Source organism: Chinchilla lanigera, unplaced genomic scaffold (assembly GCF_000276665.1).
Source record: "Chinchilla lanigera isolate Chin_1 unplaced genomic scaffold, ChiLan1.0 scaffold00005, whole genome shotgun sequence".
NCBI classification, from domain to species: domain Eukaryota; kingdom Metazoa; phylum Chordata; class Mammalia; order Rodentia; family Chinchillidae; genus Chinchilla; species Chinchilla lanigera.
The window spans coordinates 24,819,813-24,839,439 of record NW_004955406.1 but is presented as its reverse complement, the minus strand read 5'-3'; the positions used below and the strand labels follow the sequence as shown (position 1 = coordinate 24,839,439).

The 19,627-nt window shown below is 31.9% G+C and overlaps 1 protein-coding gene across 1 annotated transcript in view; it reads right to left on the bottom strand.

Annotated features, from left to right (window-relative positions):
- Nucleotides 1-1,736: 1,736 nt before the first annotated feature.
- Nucleotides 1,737-19,627, bottom strand: part of LOC102013472 (chromosome unknown open reading frame, human C1orf27) — a 31,242-nt gene continuing 13,351 nt past the window's right edge. The window contains exons 7-14 of the mRNA XM_013521771.1: nt 18,727-18,867; nt 17,952-18,047; nt 17,174-17,239; nt 13,780-13,908; nt 12,839-12,929; nt 9,151-9,336; nt 4,238-4,348; nt 1,737-3,109 (exon numbers count right to left, since the gene is read on the bottom strand). Coding sequence (XP_013377225.1) covers nt 3,042-3,109; nt 4,238-4,348; nt 9,151-9,336; nt 12,839-12,929; nt 13,780-13,908; nt 17,174-17,239; nt 17,952-18,047; nt 18,727-18,867 — 888 coding nt within the window. The 3' untranslated portion in view covers nt 1,737-3,041. The remainder of the gene's footprint in view (nt 3,110-4,237; nt 4,349-9,150; nt 9,337-12,838; nt 12,930-13,779; nt 13,909-17,173; nt 17,240-17,951; nt 18,048-18,726; nt 18,868-19,627) is intronic.

Genomic DNA, 19,627 nt, shown 5'->3' with positions numbered 1-19,627 from the left:
GGGTGAAGCCAGTGCAGTAGAGACCCCAGGAATGTGGATCACCCAAGGAAAGCTGCAAGATGGGAGCAAAGCTGGTACAAGACAGAGGCCATGAGGGCTACAAACACTGGCAGTACTTTAGGTGCAGGGTCACCAAAGGCCTTTCAAGTTCACATCTTGTCACAACAGCTCCTGGTGCTGGACATGAAACTAGGATTTAGTGTTTACCCTGCTGCATTTTGATTTGCTTTGGCCCTCCTGCTTTCTATCCTCTTATTTCTGACCTTTGGAATGTGAATATATATCTTATACTATCAAATACTGGAAATGTTAGCTACTTTCATTTTTACAAGGGTTCACAGGTAAAAGTTTGCCTTAAATCTCAAAAGAAAGTTGGGATACACAAAACTTTTCAGCAATGCTGCAAGTGTTAGGGCTTTGCAACTTTTACAGATGGACTAAATGCATTTTGCATAAGTGGACATGCAGAGTCTTTTGGGGACAGAAACAATGTTATGGTTTATAACTAGATGTCCTCCCAAAGCCTTGTGCACTCATAGGTGTGGCTTTGGGGAGGTGACTGGGACAGAGTTTATAACTAGATGTCCTCCCAAAGTCTTGTGCACTCATAGGTGCAGCTTTGGGGAGGTGACTGGGACATGGGTGTGTGGTACTCAACACTAGATTGGTCCACTGATGGGTTTATAGGTAGGTCTGATGTTGAGAGGTGAAGCCTGGTAGGATGTGGGTCACTGTGGGAGTGGCCTGTAGATAAGAGATATGTATCCCTCCAACTCTCGATTGCTGCTGCTTCCTGCTTTTGCTGCCATGTCATATAACTTTCTTTCTGCCATGCTACCCTACCTTGCAGCCAACTGACTATGACCTGAAACCTATACAAACTGTAAGCCAAAATAAACCTTTACTCCTTTAACTTGTAGGTATTGGGTACTGTGTCCCAGAAATGAGAAAGTAACTAAGACACGACTTTTTATGCTTATTTTTCTTTGGAATGATTCCTCTCTTACCTATTCTGCTAGAGATTATGGTGAAATTTGAATATTCATATTTAAATCATCATTTTTTAAGGTTATATAGTACCTTAACCAGTTTTCTGAACAATGAAAGCAACTCATAACGCTTTAATTCGTCACTCTTCTCCCACCTTATAAGCTAATATGTGGTTTGCAGTTAGTCTTACTTGAAAATTCCACATTGATGTTGTATGACAATATTTATTTAGTTTTATATTTGTTTACAATTTCTTATAAACACTTTATTACAATTATTTTATACAAACAATACTTTAAATGAAGTTACATTTAGATCATCAGATCATCTGTCCGCAGCAATTTTCCTTGTTGAAGATCGAACTTTTACAGCTTTCTTAGTGAAGTTCTATTGGTCAGTTCTGTTTTGTGCAAATTCTAAACTGAATTCTGAAGTTATTATTCTACCATCTTTTGGGGACATCATTACCACTGAGAAACCTACTAAGCAGAAGATTTATGTTCAGAGATGATCTTTTTACCTCCTTTCATTGTTTTTAAAATTTTTATTTGGTATCTTGCCATTCACATATTTTAGCCTAGTTGTGGATTTTTAGATCTGTTTCAGACACAATGTGCTTCCTGAATTCCTGTTTTGCAACAAATGCAAAAAATTCTATCATCTCTTTAAATACTATCTCTTTTCCATTCTCTCTCTCTCTTCCTAGTAACACTAGTCCTTATAGTTCTTCCTTCCATGTCTTTTTAATACTTTCTAGCTCTTGTTTCTCCTTGCTGTTCAATGAGTAATGTCTTTAGATCTAGCTTCCCGTTCACTGGTATCTTCACTAGTTCTCTATAGAATCAGTTCCGTATTTTTCAATACATCCAAGTTTTTTCCTTATTTTAGTAAATGTATTTCTTATCCTTAGGAATTCCATATGGTGCTTTTCAGATCTGCCTGTGGCTCTACCCTTTATTTCTTATGTTGGGGATGAGAAGTCAGAAAACTAAATTCAATGTTTATTTTTTCCATACACTCTTTCTTATGCTTTCTAATTTCACCTTGTGGATGTTTTCCAGTCATAAAATAGTAATGTTTGATCATAATCTATGGGAAGCTTGGGCCTAAATTAGAAATACTTTCTGAGAGGAGCTACAAAGTACTACAAACAAGGTAATTAACGATCTCATGTTCACATCTGTCTTCCTGCTTCTGGTTTGAGGCAAACTGCATATGGTAGCACTGCTATAGGTATTTGCCGTCCAGAAAACCACATTCCATTTGCATACTTGAAATACTGTTCACGATTTCCCAACTTAAAATATATTCATTTTTGTAGGGGAAAAAAGATAGATGTGTAGTTCTTGAAGCTTTTTCCTACTCCTTTTGAACCTACTCAAAAGTAGATCTTATTCCTGAAACTAGTGGTTTCTCAGAATTCAGAGTAATATGTTTCTGTAAGCAAAAGTTTTATTTAACATACTGAAAATATTTATGATATACTAACCTGAGTAAGAACATTATTTGTCATCCTGTACTGACTTAAGCCTCTTGGCAAAGGTTTCTTAGTTGCTGATCTGAACAATACACACAATATATTGGAACTGAGTGTGTATTAGAAAGGTCCCAGAGGATAAAGTTACTCCACAAACTGTTGCCCCACATGGTAGGAATTTCCCCTAATACTCTATTACTGAGATTTTGTAGTCAATACTGACTGTTCAAATGTTCAATGCCCTGATCAATGTGTAATCCAGATCAATAAGACTAAAATCTATGGTATCTCACTTTTTATATCTTTTCAAAAATAGACAATAATGATGAATTACATGCAACTCTCACCTAAATGCATAACTTTATTTTTTAAAACTTGGGCCACCTATAATACAAGCAGGGCTAACCAAGGCAGCTGGTGATTTCATATTAGTCAGAAATATACCCCTAATACTCATTATGTCAGCAGATGTGGCTGCTACTGTCTTAAATGCAGGTGGATTGTTTACAACCTTGTTATTCACAGTTGTTGATCAATGTTTGCTGGATGATCAGGAAACTCTTTGTGCCTCACTCTAATCACTGAAGTAATGAAAGGAGATACCTACAGCAAGGACTGCAACTGCAAATGCTGCAATCATACCTAAAAGTAAAACAAACACAGAACAAATGGAAATGGGATGAGCAAAAGAAAAGCCTAATTGATCCTAGGTGGGATTACAGGTGGGTCTATAAAATAACAAACACATTGAGACATACACAAACACACACAGTCCTATATGTACATATATATATGCACTAAACCCTAATGAAATTGTAGCAATAACTTAAAAAATTAGATTGCAAACACTGGATAATGTCTCTCTGGCAGAGCAATGTGCATTCAGACAGTCCTCCTAGACTAAGCAATTCCAAAAATCTAGGAGAAAAAAATACTTCCAAAGGCTTTTGTGTGTATGTCTACACATATACATACACACATATACATATATAAACTCATATAACATACCAGCTATTTTTGATTTAGCTTAAGCCAGAAAATTTCAATTGCAGTAGCTTTCAATCATTACAATACAAAGTCATTACTATAGATATTCAAAACTGCAAAAGCCCAAGTTCCACTATTATGAAATCTAAGTATTAGTAAGTTTGGGTTGATAACTTTTATTTTTCTTGATTATAGTAAGTTAAAAAAAAAGATACTGATCAAAGTAACCCAGAGAGACAAAAACATAGACTCGAACTAAAGTTTACTTAATGAACAATAAGAACTACAACTAAATCTCTAGCTCCTAATTCACTTTTTTTCTTTCATTTGAAGAATTTTAATGTTTAGCATTTCTCAAATTATTCTTTGTCCAAAAAAACCTGAAACATGTTACAGTGTTGCACTTCTTAGAGTCTTTACAATATAAAATTGCATTATAAATTTCTAGACTTGAATTTAACTTTTTTCCTACAATAGTAATTCTAGGAATACCAGTTTGGAAAAGATCAACCTTTTCATACTAAGCAGTTCCTAAAAGCTTATGTATTTTCCTATAAAAACACCAGGAAAGTTAATAGGGTATCTCATCTTTGAGAGCACTTAGGTGACATTCCATTATTTATAGACCCTTCAATCTCCAGGGCTGGCAATATCCGTACTAGTCAATAAATACTGGCTTAATCTAGCACTTTTAAAAAATAAAAATAAAGTGAAAATAATTTTAAAGTAACAAAACTCAAATCCAAAGTATTATTTTTTTCAACATTTTAAAACATAAAATACCTATGTTTTGCTGAATTTTCAACACTACTGTAGTTTTAATTGGTTGTGCTGGCTGTTTATCTTCTGTGTTGTCCAGCGAAGCCTCATTACTCATAGAGGAACTCATACAAGCTGCAAGAAATAATAATGAATTCTACATAAAATGAGAATTGTCATTTTAGAGTTTTAAAGAATATAATAAGGAAAATATACGATCAATACCATATTTCTTCCATTGATCTTTTTTATAAGATAATGAATGTATTCATTTCTGAATGTAGGTGAATTAAATGTCATGGAGTATAAGTTAAACTCACAAAATTTTCAAAATACTTACTATTTTACCACTGACCTAAAGCAGAAGACCACAGACCCAATACTGAATGACTCCCAGTATTAACACAGTTCTTGAGTTAAAAATGGGTTATAAAAATAAAAAACACAAAACAGACTTTATGTGGATCACAAAATATTTACTATTTGTTCAATAGGGAAAAAATTTTAGTGACTCTTGATCAAACCTGGAATTTGATAACTACATCTAAAAACAACTCTTTCACTGATTCTTTTACTTACTCAAAAGAGATAGAACAAATGTGACAGGAGAAACATCGTCAATACTACTGCTTAAGGTAATACAGGCTACTATTTAACAGAAAAATTACTCTTTGTACCCCTTTGTACTGGCACAGGCTCACAGGATGACATAAAACTAAAATTGGATTAAGAGAGGAAAAATTACTTTCGTTAACTTCCCATGAAGAAATGTTTACTGTGACTTTTCAGATATAATCACTGGTGATTATTACCCCACTAGAATCAAGAGCACCACCATACTTTTTCCCCTTCTTTAGGCATGCAACCAAAGTTCTTTAAAAGCATATTGAAAAATCTTTTTTCTTTCGGGTGCTGGGGTCAAAAACAAGGGTCTAGTGCATGCCTGCCATACCTGCAAACACTGCTGCTGAGCTACATCCCTAGCCCTTTTTTCTACTCTCACATCTAATCAATCACAAAGGACAACAAATTCATATTGTAAGTTATTTATACGATATTCAGTATTTCCAGTTTCTACTTTTCTCAGGGGCTGTAACACCTTAGTTCTAGGCTATAAATAGCCCAACAGTTTCACACTTCTTCCAACTTTAACATATAGGTCTAAAAGTTGAATAGATAACATAATTTTATTCATGTTAAACAAGCAAATAACTGCTCTTCTATGAAAAAATATCTTCACTAAAGCTTTGGAGCCAATAAAAAATCCTTACATCGAATAAAAATAAGGGATAAGGTATGAATTTTATCTATTTGTTGTAAGAAATTTTCTACCTGAATACCTATAAACACAAAAATATTTTGTCATCCTATATGACTTATACATTTAACAGTGAATTGTTACATACACAATTTGTCACGTTACTCACATACTTAATATTGAGTTATATATGAAGATGGTGCTCTCACAAATCTAAGCACAAATGATTTACTTTTAGAAAAGACATTCTACTCCTCTACTATTTATAAGTTTATCATCATATGTGTTAGCTACTTTTCTTGTTGCTGAGACAAAATACCTGATACCCAAAATTAAAGAAAGAAAGGTTTATTTGGTTTACAGTTTGTAGATGTTTCAGTCTATAATCAGCTGGCTTCTAGGCAGGTGACAGACGGCAGAGGGGTAACAGTTCATTGTTGGGGGAGAGGGAAGGTAGTAAAAGCAAGAAGAGACCTTAACAGGTTCTTCTGCCTCTTTTATCTTACTCAGGCTATTCTGAGCGGGTCACATTCATAACCTTAATCCTAGTGGCCTTGAACCTAGTACTGTACCATGAATCAATTCCAGCGTCAAAACACTCTAGATCCACTCCCCTCTAAAAAAGCCCCAGGTATGACCACATGAGGCTTTAGGGGGAAAATAAACACAAGCCATATCATACAAAGTCATGTGATTTGATACAAATTTGAGATAATTTTACAGAAGCCGAGTATTTTCCAAGGATTAATAAATCCTGCCACAACAATTAATTTGTCACTTTGATGTTGGTAGGGGCTTAATATTTCACCTCTTATGTCATTTCACAATATTTTATCCAAAACTTAGAAGCAAGTAACATAATTCAGTAGAAAATTCAATTTTAACCAATTTCTTAAAACCAAGTAAATTTAAAAATCATACAATTTCCAGATTAATCACAGATAAAAGTAACCTTGTTGAAAGAAGAGTAAGAATGGCTACTATACAGGCAAAACTGTAGTCATGTTCAGGTTTTATTCCAATTGATAATGGCTATGCAGGCCTATTTGGAAGCATAAAATGAAATGTTAGGATCTGAACTTCATATTTGGTTGTTTTCCCTTCCTGTGCCATTACATTTATCACTAAAATCAGTGATTTAGCCATGAACAACAATTAACTTTAGCTCTAACACGGAGGCAGAATTGGCCAGATAAATTTCATCCAATTTTAAAGGCACATCCTCAATGTTTTTTAATGTGATACCACAGATAAAGTACATCTGAATTATTAAGTTAATGTGTACTAAGAGATGACTAAGATACATAAGAAATTTTAAAGCCAGAGTTATCCTTCATACAAGTGAGTCATTTTGACAAACAAATTGGTTTTTATCCCTTAAGTCATTTAACAGTATGTTATTTTAAGATAAATACTTGGCAAAATATGTATTGTAAACATAGCAACTATTTAGTAACTATAACATGGAACAGAAATAATTAATAATCACTCTAATGATTTCAAATTGTACCTAAAAATAAAATGAGATACTTACAAGTTTAATGCTCCTGAGCGTAAACTTGATTTTAATTTTTAAAACTAGTGCATTGTGGTTTATTTTATATAGAAACTAATTTTTTAAATGTTTAAGAAAATCTATGCATATCATAAACTTTAACAATTTAACATTAAAGTTTTTCAATATAATTTAGAAGTTAATTTAAAAGTTATTCTTTATTTAATATCATGTTAATATCATCCTCTAGTCATATTTTCTTCCCGTTTAGAAAGTATGTTCTTTAACATTTTTACCAAATTCTCACATCAACTCTAAGAAAATTTGGGGCTCAGAAAGAACTTGTTATACCACTGTAAGTGGCAGACCTTGACTCAAGCTAAACTACGGGGGTGATATGTTGGTTGTTGAACTCAATTTGCTCCAAATTCATGTTCAAACTCTGAAAAGTTGAAGAACATAACATAATTTTCTCATAAGAAATAATGGAAATCCAAATAATTGGTTCTGAAGCCCAAAATTATAAATTCATTTTCCGGGTTGTAAACGAATTTTGCAATGATTTCTTTCTTTAATTCTATTATGGTTCTCACAGTTTTCCTTGGCTTTACTGCTGCCATCACTAACTTTCTTCTGAACCATGGTTATGATTTTACAAAAAACACCAAAAAAAGAAAGCAATGTTTAATGCAGTAACACAAGCACTATATGCTGTCTGGACAAGAGCAGCGTGTAGACAAAAGCATCACCTATTTGTTTCTTTGGTGAGACACATGACTCACTCTCTGCCTGAAAGGTTTTTTGCAGTCAGATTTTCCGCTTGACTGTTGAGTAAAGTTATAAACACCAGATTTTTTTCAAGCTTTGCTGTTTGGTGGAGAGTCGTAGCTTGGAGCCATTTGACAACTGAGGTATTACTGTATTTTCATTAAAATCATGGCATCTAGTATCTGAGTCAATGACAATAATTGAATGTAATTCTAAACCGAAAGGAAGTTTATGTTAATGTGCCTAAGATTTTTATTAAAATTTGTTATTTTATCCTATTTCATAATTTAAGAATGGGTACTGAAAATACACGGAATTACTAAATCATTCCTTTGAATTCAATAAATACTTAATGAAAAAAGCCTAGTTTTTACCTAGACTCACCCTTCAAAATCAACTTAAATATCACTGACTGAGCTGAATCCCTTACAGACAGTGCCTCTGCTAAATGTTCTAAAATTCTGTTCATTCTTCTGTTACATACCTAATCACTTTGTCTTGTATAATCCATTCTTTGTATTAGCCACTGTACTTCAGAACCGTATCTTTAATCTTTAGAATCCTAATGCTCAATGCACAATATGCAATCAGTAAATCAATCACTCAGCTGAGGGTCCTGTAATGTCAAAAACTGAACAGAATCCAAGAAAGGTCATAGCTACCACACTTAAGTAGTACTGTCTTTAATACATTATATAATTTTTTAAAAGTAGGTAACACTACTGAGAAATGTACAATTTCATATAAATATCTATACCTAAACTTCCCAAACTGCTGTCCTGTTCCCTTCATTACTGTAACATTAAACTCATTAGAAATATTTTAAACAAGTGAAGGAAAACAAAACAAAAATACCCTTCTGAAAATGTTAGGTCCAATGTAAAAATGATAGCTAAAGGAGGAAACTGTGTTAGACAGTTGGATAATATGGACTATTTCCTACAAAAACAGCTTTGTTCTTATTTTTGGAACTTTCCATTTCATTTTCATGCCTCCAAAATATGATAGTGTATGAAAAGAAGACAAATTATATGAAGAACACATTTACTAAAAATATTTTTAAAACTTTATCACATGATACGAATCAAACAAGGTGAGTTTTGAGAAAATCGTTTTCCTATATTAAACACTTGAAAGGTATATATATTTTCACATATGTAAGACTAAACTTGTCTTTTGAAGATACATTTGCTAGGTTTGAAAAACCATGAAGTAACTTAAACTTTTGGTAGAATTTCCAAGGAAACCATTCACTGTATGTGTATATACGTAGAAATGAATCAGTGACACTTTTAATTCCTTCTGTTATTATTCTGGAGAGTCAAACATAATTAAGTTTAAGGAAATAATAAGCCATGATATTCAAACTAGACATCTCAGAAGTAATTTTAACTGTAGTATAATCAGTTTAATTACCTGTGTTGATTTCCTCTGCAATTTCCAAACGTTCTATTTGAATCACCTGATCTAACATCTCTACAAAATGGTCTCTGATTTCTTCAGTTGATTCATCACCAAATTTATAATCACATAACATTACAGTGGAACCAGGAATGGGGACAAAAACTCGGTGAGGGAGGATGTGGAACTCTTTTTCAGAATCTAAAAACAGAATGAACATTATTCTATTATTATATCAGTACATATACATTTTAGTATATAAAAACCTCTAATAGAAATAAAAAATGGCAATGCTTTTTTATCTTCTGATAGACATGGCCAAAAATCTGCTCTTACTGCATTCAACTTTGGACCATTACAAGGGACACGGGTGATACTCTTATGAAACTCACAAACTTATCATTTCTTCAACGTAAAAATTTTGATTACATATTCTTGTATAAGCCCCTGTCCTATGATGGAATACTCAAGGGAGAATTTCATCTATGGCCTATAAATTATTCATTTTAATCTTACAAACACTGTGAATTTTACAAACGACTTTTTCCTTATTCATGTACATTTGAGTCAGACAAGAGGCCCACCTGCATGAAGTATGTAGGATACAACAGCGTACATCATTTTTGTACCAATGTCACTATTCACTTCATTTTACTAAATATAGCCCCTTCCAATATCAAGCATGTTCAGGACATCAAGACATACATTTTGTGTACCAACCTCACTACTAATTCTACCTTCTTTCTTTTCTATACTTTTTGCCTCAGCCCTTATTTGTTTCATTTACTTATATAGTAATGTCTCTCTGTAAACAGCCTTAAGTAATTTTTTAAGAAAAATCTGAATCTAAACAAATATTTCCTTTTTCTTTGGATATTTACAAACTAGAATGTATTTCCCCAGATTCTGATATAAAATCACTGGGTACATCTATGATTCTCATGAACTGTTACAAAAATAGAGATTTTGTGTAAAGAATGATTTCTGTAAGCAACAGATATGATTACAAAGCTAATAATAAGATTAGGTAGACAATCTGCTCACTTTAATAGTAACCTATATTTCCTCTATCAATAAACTAGTGGTAACTTTATATACTTAAAAACAGATGATGATGAAAAAATGTCTTCAGTGTCACGAGAAATGAGGTAACTTAAACTATGTATTCCTTGCAGATTTTGTGTATTAACTTGTTTGCTTGAGAACTGGGAGAATAATTTTAGTCTTTGACCTGATTGCCTCCTAGCTGTATAACAACATTACTGCAATTCATATCGCAGCATATAAATTGTCTACACATTGAAACTGGGATTATATCATTTTATTTTGAGATATAGACACTTAAAAAACAATTAAGTTAAAAAATTCTAAGATGGCTATAATATGCATATGTAATTGGCTTGCAACATTTTAAAATCATCAAACTACTTTGATTCTAAGTTTGCCTGAAAAAAAATTATGCTATAAAATGAAATGTCAAAAATCACTTGGAATAAATTTAAATTGCTCATTAAAAATATAAAACATAACTTTCAACTAAAAAGTTAAATTAGCAATTTGTATCTCAATAAGATCAAGTTTTTCAGTTGGTTTCAGTTAAAAAAAAATATCTTTTTGAAAAAACACATCTCAAATAGTATTCTAAAGAAACCCTAAGGATTCTTTCTCACGGAAAAGTATACAGTTCAACATTATGTGAGTAAGTGCCAAATAGGGCAAAATATTTTTAGTTGAAGCCAATTTTTGTAACAAATGGATTTCAGCTGTTAAAAACAAGTACCTGTCTTGTATCACAATATTACAGAAATTTTTGCAGAGTAAGTGCTGAGTTGATTCTTAAAAGATAAGCAGACAAGTCCCACACAGACAGCAGAATCATAGGTACAATGCAGAGCATAACAAATATTCCAAGATAACATGTATATAATGAATACGTATGTAGGGATGAAAAAAGGAAAGAGATCTCATAATAAACCATCTCAATTTTTGCACTGAGTTAATGGGGAAGAATGGAATGACGACTTACAGCAAATAATGAAGGCCTGAAATTATTATAAGGAGAATTAGAAGAGACAAAAATAAGTAAAAAGATTGGAATTCTTATATCATTTAACTGTCATTAAAATATTAAATTCTATCATATGAACCGGCAGAACTCAAAGATCTTTTCTTTTCTAAAAGATTAGGAATGTAAATAAAGTTAATACACCCTTTGCAGATGCACGCAAAAATATTCTAAATCTGGCTAATGTCAAAGCAGACACTCTCCATTTTATTGTATTACAGTATCTGTAAGACCTTACCATAGAAGAAAGACAAGCTAAGTATCCTGAGGCTGATTTCACCTAGATCTTATTTCTGTCATTATTATTACCATGTAAGGGATCAGATCCATGGCATCACACATGGTAGGCTAGCATTCTACCACTGAGCTGGAACCCCAACTAGCAGCTGCCATTATGTGATGCACCAGAGACCAACACAAAGCTCATGGTAACCAGAACCAAGCTGATATGGATATAATGCCCCTGAACTTCCAAACCTATGAGTTAAATAAATCTCTTTATACGTAGTCTATTTTGTTACAGTGACCAAAAAAATGCTGACTAATACAGAACTGAATAATTTCAAAGTCTTTGATCTTTCTATCAAATCATACATTTCATTCTCTTCACACAGTTTCCAAGGACACTCAATTATATAGTGAAAACTTAATTTTAAAAATCTCAGATAAGATTATGTTAGTTTCTAAATACATCAAGTTGAATGCATAAATACTGTAGTACAATTGCTATTAGAAGCTACTGATTTCACTAGTTGGGTATCAGAAAAAATTTCAAAATAATAATTCAATATAAAATAATACTGAGGTAGTCATATATTATTACCATCTTTATAAAGGATTTTAAAATGAAAAACAGTACACTGGTGCATGTAACAAAGTAGATCCTGGCAGAAATGATGACTACATTGCTCATGAAAATCCTAAAATTGACAACTCAAATTATAACAAAGAATATTGCTCAAGAAAAATGAGGTAATGATTAATATTACAAGAGTTACCAGACAATCAGAACCAAATAGCAAAAATAAACTTTATTGAGAAAAGGCTGCTAGGGCAAGCTATGAGAACAGTTTCCACATATTTCCTTCCCCCGAAAGTTTCAAACCAATAGTTATAAGATTCAAATCTGTATATGTAATAAATTTTTTTGTGAATTGCTTAATCTGGCAATCCCAAGGATCAAACATAGTAGGAATGTTAAAAAAAAGGTTATCTAGCTGAGAAGAATATATAACTTACACAGTTTGTAAGTACTATCTATTAAAGAATCTAGTCTATAATACTCAACCATAATGAGTTAACACTTTGATTACAGCTACTTTAACAAAGAAAAACTCAGGTAACAAAAAATAAGAACTTTAAACTGTGAAAAGTTTACAGATTCTGGCAGGGGAAGTTTACTCAGTATTAATTTTTTTAAAAATCCTCCAGGAAATTGTTAAACATGGTCAGATTTGCTACTATAAAGTGTTCAAAAAAACTGGGGGAGTGGGCAGCAACTGAAAAATGCTTTCAACAATAAAAGAGATAACTGATATAAAAGAAACTGTAAAAGATGGCATATCTATTACAACTTGACATCTTATTACATCAAATGGAACATCTGCCCTCCAAAAAGTACTTATTTTATACTCATAACTTTTTTTTCTGAAACTTCATTCAAAAGTAGATCTTCAAATAGTACTTCACAGCGATCAGCAACTGTGTTCAATATATCTCTCTTCACTGCCTGGGGGGAAGTGGTGACACAAGCAAAAACAAAAGAAGAAATAAAATACTTTAGATTTGTATTAATTACTCCCCTGAAAAATGCATAATTTGCACGTCAATATGAGTATATCCATTAAAAATTGATAGTATCATTCCACTTATTTTTTCATTTATTTAGCAGGCCTATGAACACATTTACAGTTTAAAGACAAATTTGCCTCGATCTCATCTAAATAGTAAATTTAAACCAAATACATGAATGAAATTTTGCACTTAAATAAATCTTGCCAATATTCCAAATTATGAAATGTATAATTATGATATGGATGTAAGTGGTCATTTAAAGAAATTCTTGTGTTATAGAACAGCACCCAATAATTCTACCTACACATGCTTTTTCCATTTAAAAAATTCAATTTCCTTCAAAAGAAATGATTTCAAGCCAGGTATGGTAGTGCAGATCTGTAATCCCAACACTCAAATGACAGACGGGTCAGTCACTCTGAGTTCAAAGCCAGTCTGGACTACATAATGAGTTCAAGGCTAGCCTGAATTACAGAGACCCTGTCTCAAAAGCTAAAAAAAGGAAAGAAATGACTTTAGATATACTAAAGTGTTATAAGTGTTATTTACCAAACCTATATGATCAAAACTTTAAAAAGGAATAATACAGATATTCTATATGTGAAAATCTTGGGTCAAATTACATGGTCCAAGATAGATATGGAGTGCCCAACAGGTTGGACCATCATCAATTAAAATCAAATTATAATTATAAAATTTGAGGTTCAGAAAGATAAAGTATTAGGATATTGGAATAGTTATGTTAACTTAGTTCATTTTTACAGGCCAGTAATTCCTTTCTGTACCTGCACAGCGTCTTTAACTTTGGGTTTATTGCTATGAATGTAAGCTCTGCATTTCACATCACCCTTAAGGTTTACAGAACCGCTGCAGATCTGGACCATAGCTGTGGATCTGTGGTCTGAATTCAGGAGCTGAAAGATAAAATCTGTTTAAGTCCTAACTGCCAACAATATTAGGAGACGATACATAAGCCATTTTATGGAAAGAGAAATTTCTGAATGAAACAATCATTTGTAAACATTATCCATTAATTACTAATTCTCTTCCTAAGTTCCATTTTTTTCCTGAGCATTTTGAATGTCTATTAAAATCAAACCCAACTACACTGAAATTGTTTTTTTCACTAACATAAACATTTAAAACACCAATATTCATTTAATATATTAATTAAAAATATATTATTTGAGGAATACTTAGATTAATACTGTAAAGATGTACAGAAACATGATATAGTAGGAGACACAAGGTATGAAATACAAGAACTGTACAAAAAATAAAAATACAAGTAGGATGTGGTAAATATGGTAAAATTACAGGCAATGCAAAGGCCTACCATTTGTTTATACACTTTAAACCTATAACTTCCATTTGCTAAAAACAATGCTGTGGTTTGTTTATGGAAAAACAACATGTCAACTATGACTATTACCAGAAATTGAAATTAATGGTTTGAAATGAAAGAAAGTTATCATTTTCATTTCATAGTCCCATTTTCTTTATTCTAAGAGGTACTCATTCCTGCTTGGTTTTTAGGTGTTTCACAGACATTTGTAACCTTTTACCTTAGTAAGTGCCAAAACAGAGAGAACATGTACACATGGGAAGTACTGGTAAAGGCCTATCATCACAATGGAAACAAAAAATTGTAACTAAAAGCAAACAAAATTAAAAAATTGGACATGAAAAGAAAGTAATTTACATTCTACATACCCTTTCAACAATAGGGTCCGTTCTGTAGAACAAAAAGCAAATTATACGATTTGTCAAAGTGCTATAAGGCTATATAAGCCTATGCAATCAAGAAGAAACGAGGAAAAAATATAAAACAAATAGAAGGATGTGAATATGAAAGAGCATGAGTAGTTAATAGCTGACATAATTCAGAAAGAGGCTAGGTCAATTTAAAAATTAAAATTCAATCATGGCCCTCTTAGTAAAAGAATCTGTCACAGACCGAACAGTTCAAAAGGTCCCATGTCCATTTAAACAATGTTTACCACCAAATGAAATAGCAGGATGACAATGCCGATAGCAGGTTTGGAATTAGCTTCCTGTAACACTTGTACAGTTCACTGATACATGAATAAGGTGGGGGTGGAGAATAATGGGCCTCCCTTGCCCATACTACAAATCTTAACTGTCGATGAAACTATCTAAAAAATGACTTATTTTAAATATTCAATAATTTAAAACATACCATTTATCACATAGAAAATATTTATTATATATATATATATGGTAGGGGGTTGTTTTCCAAAATATGCTGGACTATATATAAGACTGCACATATATACACACCAAGGAAAAAAAATTTTTTTTTTAAGAAAAGCATTTTAAACATGTAAGAACTGACTTATCCTTTTTAGGTGAAAATATAGTTGGGTTCTATAAATGTAAATTCCTCTTGGTTACACGGATGTATGTACAAAATGGCTTACAGCTTTTGGGAATCTAACTTGTTTATAAGTGAGGAACTCTGTGATACTGATAAAGTATTTTGGAAAAAAGATCATTCCAGCTGTGGTGACCAAATGAAACCTGACAGAAGTAGTGGCATTCTGGGGTAGATTTCAATGTACAAGTAGGATTCTGACTGAACAAACAGGAGAAGATGGCATTGGCAAAATACACTGTTCAAGAAACACACAGAATTTTAAAAGTACATTAAGCACACATCTAGAATGTTAAGAGCTATGCTGAAACTATGAAGAGTCTTGAATTTGACTTTCCTAAGCAGCTAATATATAGGAATTATGCAATTTGAACAAGGACAATAACAAAATCTGTGTGACCCATATACAAACAAATAAGTTTCTGAAAAAAAAACAGTATAAGTGAATGAATGCAAAGTGTGATTCAGAAAGGATAACTCAATCTTATAAACAGGATGAAATAACAATATGGAAAGTATTCCACGCTACAAGCAACAATGTAAGGGTTTTCAGGACTGACTACTTTGAGAAGGAATGTATATATCAAAAGAGACCAGTTTTAAGAGTTTTATTTTATATGGGCTAATCTAGGTAAAATCTTACTGTTGTAAAGCTAATTGACAGTGGGAACTGTAAGGAAAACGAAAGATTTTTTCTTGTAAAGAAAGAAAGTCCTTCTTTTCTACAACAGACACTGTTTCTTTCAAAAGTTCTAATTGAATTAGTGGAATAATTGACAAAATGTATTAAATAGTATTACAAATATCCTTTATAGTATCACTTTCCGCTCTTCTGTCTATATTCCTTTGTTCTATATATCTCCAAACTGCAATTTTTATCACTAAATTAATTTTAAGCAAATTCCTTAATAAATCACAAAATCAATTTAACTAGTAAAGAGCATGCAACACCTCCATAATCAAAACGAAGAGAAAACGACATTAAAAGACTTTTAAGGTATTGGTAAAAAAAAAAACAGAACATATTTTGAGAGGCTTAAATTCAATGATAGCTTAGTAATACTCTTGTAGTTAAACAAAAAGATAAAGAAATTAAAATATCCTCTTGAGTCAAACTGCTTTTATTCTATTTTATTCAGTTAAAAGACTGTAGTATTTTCCCGGGTAGTATTTTCCCATTTCAAAGTCCAGTATGATACTGAAATGAAAATTTTCCTAAAAACATGGTTATACACTTGTCTATTATAGATACTTACTAATCAAAAGCATGTCAACTTTTAGGAATAATTAGTTTTGATGCTTTTTCTGCTTTGAATTTCCAAAGAAACTACACACACACCATATGGCAACCATACAGAAATATGAAACTTCATAATTCATACTTTGGGATTTTTATCAAATCAGTGGTAGCATAAATCTACTTTAATGTGATTATGTAGCAACCATTGGCATATCTATTCATAGATCTCTTACTTTTAAATTGCTAAGAATTGTAACTTTATTTGTAAAACCTACAACTCAAAATATTTAAATAAATGCATACACACACAAGTATGTTTATCCATGTAAATATCTTTAAAATAGACACCTACGTGACAGCCTTGAGGTAAAAGGCTTTAACAGATTTTAACATTTCTTGAGAGAAACTTTCTGGTAACTAGACATTTTATACAATTTCTTACACCTCTAAAATTCTTTTATTGTCTAATTATAAACATAAATACAAATAATTCCTTTGTTATTCTAAGAAGCAATGTGTTTTAAATGTATTTTAAAATAGTTACCAACTGCGTTAGCACTCGGACATCAAAAGAATGACTGGGCGCTTGAACATTTCCTCTAGATTTTTTCTAAAAAGAAACACAAACACGTAACAGTTAAAAAGTCTGACTGTTGAGATTGCAACTGGAACATAAAAGACAATTTAGGAACCAGCTCACAAATTAAACTAAATCAGTGAAAGGAAAAACAATTCTTACTTATTTTAACTCAGCTTTTTAATAGATACTCTATTTTATGTATTCTGTGTCAACCAATATGTATTATTAAAAACAAATTCCTACTTTTTAATTCCTCTAGAGCAAGAATAAAGTTTTATTGGAACAAAACCATGATCATTCATGTACATGATCACTAATGGCTACTTTTACTTCATGACAGCAGAGATGATAGCTGTATGGTCTACAAAGTCTAAAACATTTATTATTTGGCTTTTTACTTAAACTTTGCTGATTGTTAGAGTCTCTCTTCATTCAAGTCAAAGCTATTTTAGAAGCCCTGCTACTATGGCAGAACAACATGGGTCTTTTAGTATTAAGATGTAGTTTACAATTTGGAGATTAGATGAAATTTAGATGATACTCCCAATTAAAGTTTTCAGCGTTCCAACTACATCAGAAATAATTTCCTCCCATCATTTTCTGAGAAAAATTTGTCCTTTAGTTTCAAAAACTTCAGAAATGAGTAACTGAAAGCTGTTTTCATGAATGTAAGGATGAAAGATCTATCATCGTTTTTTTCCTAACATTATTTCATAAGTAAGATTATTTTCTCATAACTTACCTGTCCTTCTAGTAGGTCAGAATCTTCATCTTTAACTTGTCCATTAATAAAATAAACACCATTTTCAATTTGCTTGGCCCAGCGTGTAAGACCGTTCTTAAAAGAAATACAACATGAAAATCTTTTAGATATGTCATCTCAAGTAAACTCCCAAGGCTGCACTTTTTCCACCTAATATAATGAAAAACTGAAAATCTTTGATTATCAGTAATATAATATTTAAATCCAGTCTCACAAATTAAATAAAAAGACTAAATTTTGGCACTTTACCCATATTTAATAGCTTTTTGGATCTTATCCTAAACTAACATGTATATCACGGATTCCAAAGTCATACCAATTACATGAACACAGTAAAACAAAAATCAGTAACGCCCATTATTTTTTTAAAATGTAAGAGAAAAAGAGCCTCAAATAATATAAAGCAGTAAAGAGGAAAAAGTAAGCAAATTCCATGTGCTTTCTTCAATGTGAGAAAAAATTAGACAAAACAAGAGGATATCAAAATATAAAAAAGGACTGCAGAAGGGAAGACAAAACTAGTAAGTACCAAAAGAAAGACTAAACACTATAACTACTTACATAATTATATTTCCATATACTAACTAATAAATATTTATTAAGTACCTATTCTGCTCAATATTATGACATTGGTTCACCTCTAAAAAATTCTAATCTGGCTGGAACATTTAAAGATTATAAAATGACATAGACAATCAGGACAGCAGATTGTCTACCCACCAATCACTAAAGAAAGTTCACTTTACCCTGATACCTTTGTATTTTTCTCCAGAGTATAGCTGACAGAAGTTGTAGAAAGTGGGATGTGAATATCAATGTGAACAGTACACTCAAGAGAAAGCCACGAGGTAGACAGTCTACTCTGATACTTCCAATCTGCAGGTCTTCCCGAACCCTTCAGTAAGGGAGAAGGTAGAAAAACAAAGTACGACATAGTTTAAGTAAAATACACGCATCAATAAAATACTGTAAAATGTGCAACCTTAAAAATTCAAGTAAGCTTACACCCAGTATATTTGGCCAAATTCATTAATTAAAGGGCACTAGATTAGAACTAAACAAGAAATAAAGCGTGTATTAAGTTCAGTAATCTTTAATACATCCTAGGCAACCTGCCTCACCTCTAAGGCATAAGAAAAGGATCAGAGTGTTCCATGTTTAGAATTCTGAAAATCTTCTGGATACCAATACCCTCAGTAGTGTGAATTTTGAAGATGTAGATGCACAGCAAATAATTACTAAGTAATTAATAGGTTAAAGACATTCTCCTCTCTATCCCATTCTTGCTAAAAACATTGCAAAGTTATTTTTTCACATTGCTTTTAGACACCTTAACAAAACGCTGGCCTAAGTTCTGCTGAATACAGGCAGCTTGTTTACTAGGTGCTACAGCTACCAAAAGCCTTCAGTCATTTTTACTATCAGCTTTTCAAATACAAATGTGAACACATTAATAAGGGAGAGGAGGCTTAAAGATATATTAATAATATAAAAAACAACATTTCCTTGCCTATAATGATATATATATATATATATATATATATATATATATATATATATATATTTTGTTTTATTTACCAACTTTGTGATAATTTATTACAGCAGCCTAAGAAAACGAATACAAGCCCTGTAATTTTGACATTTTGAGAATGTTA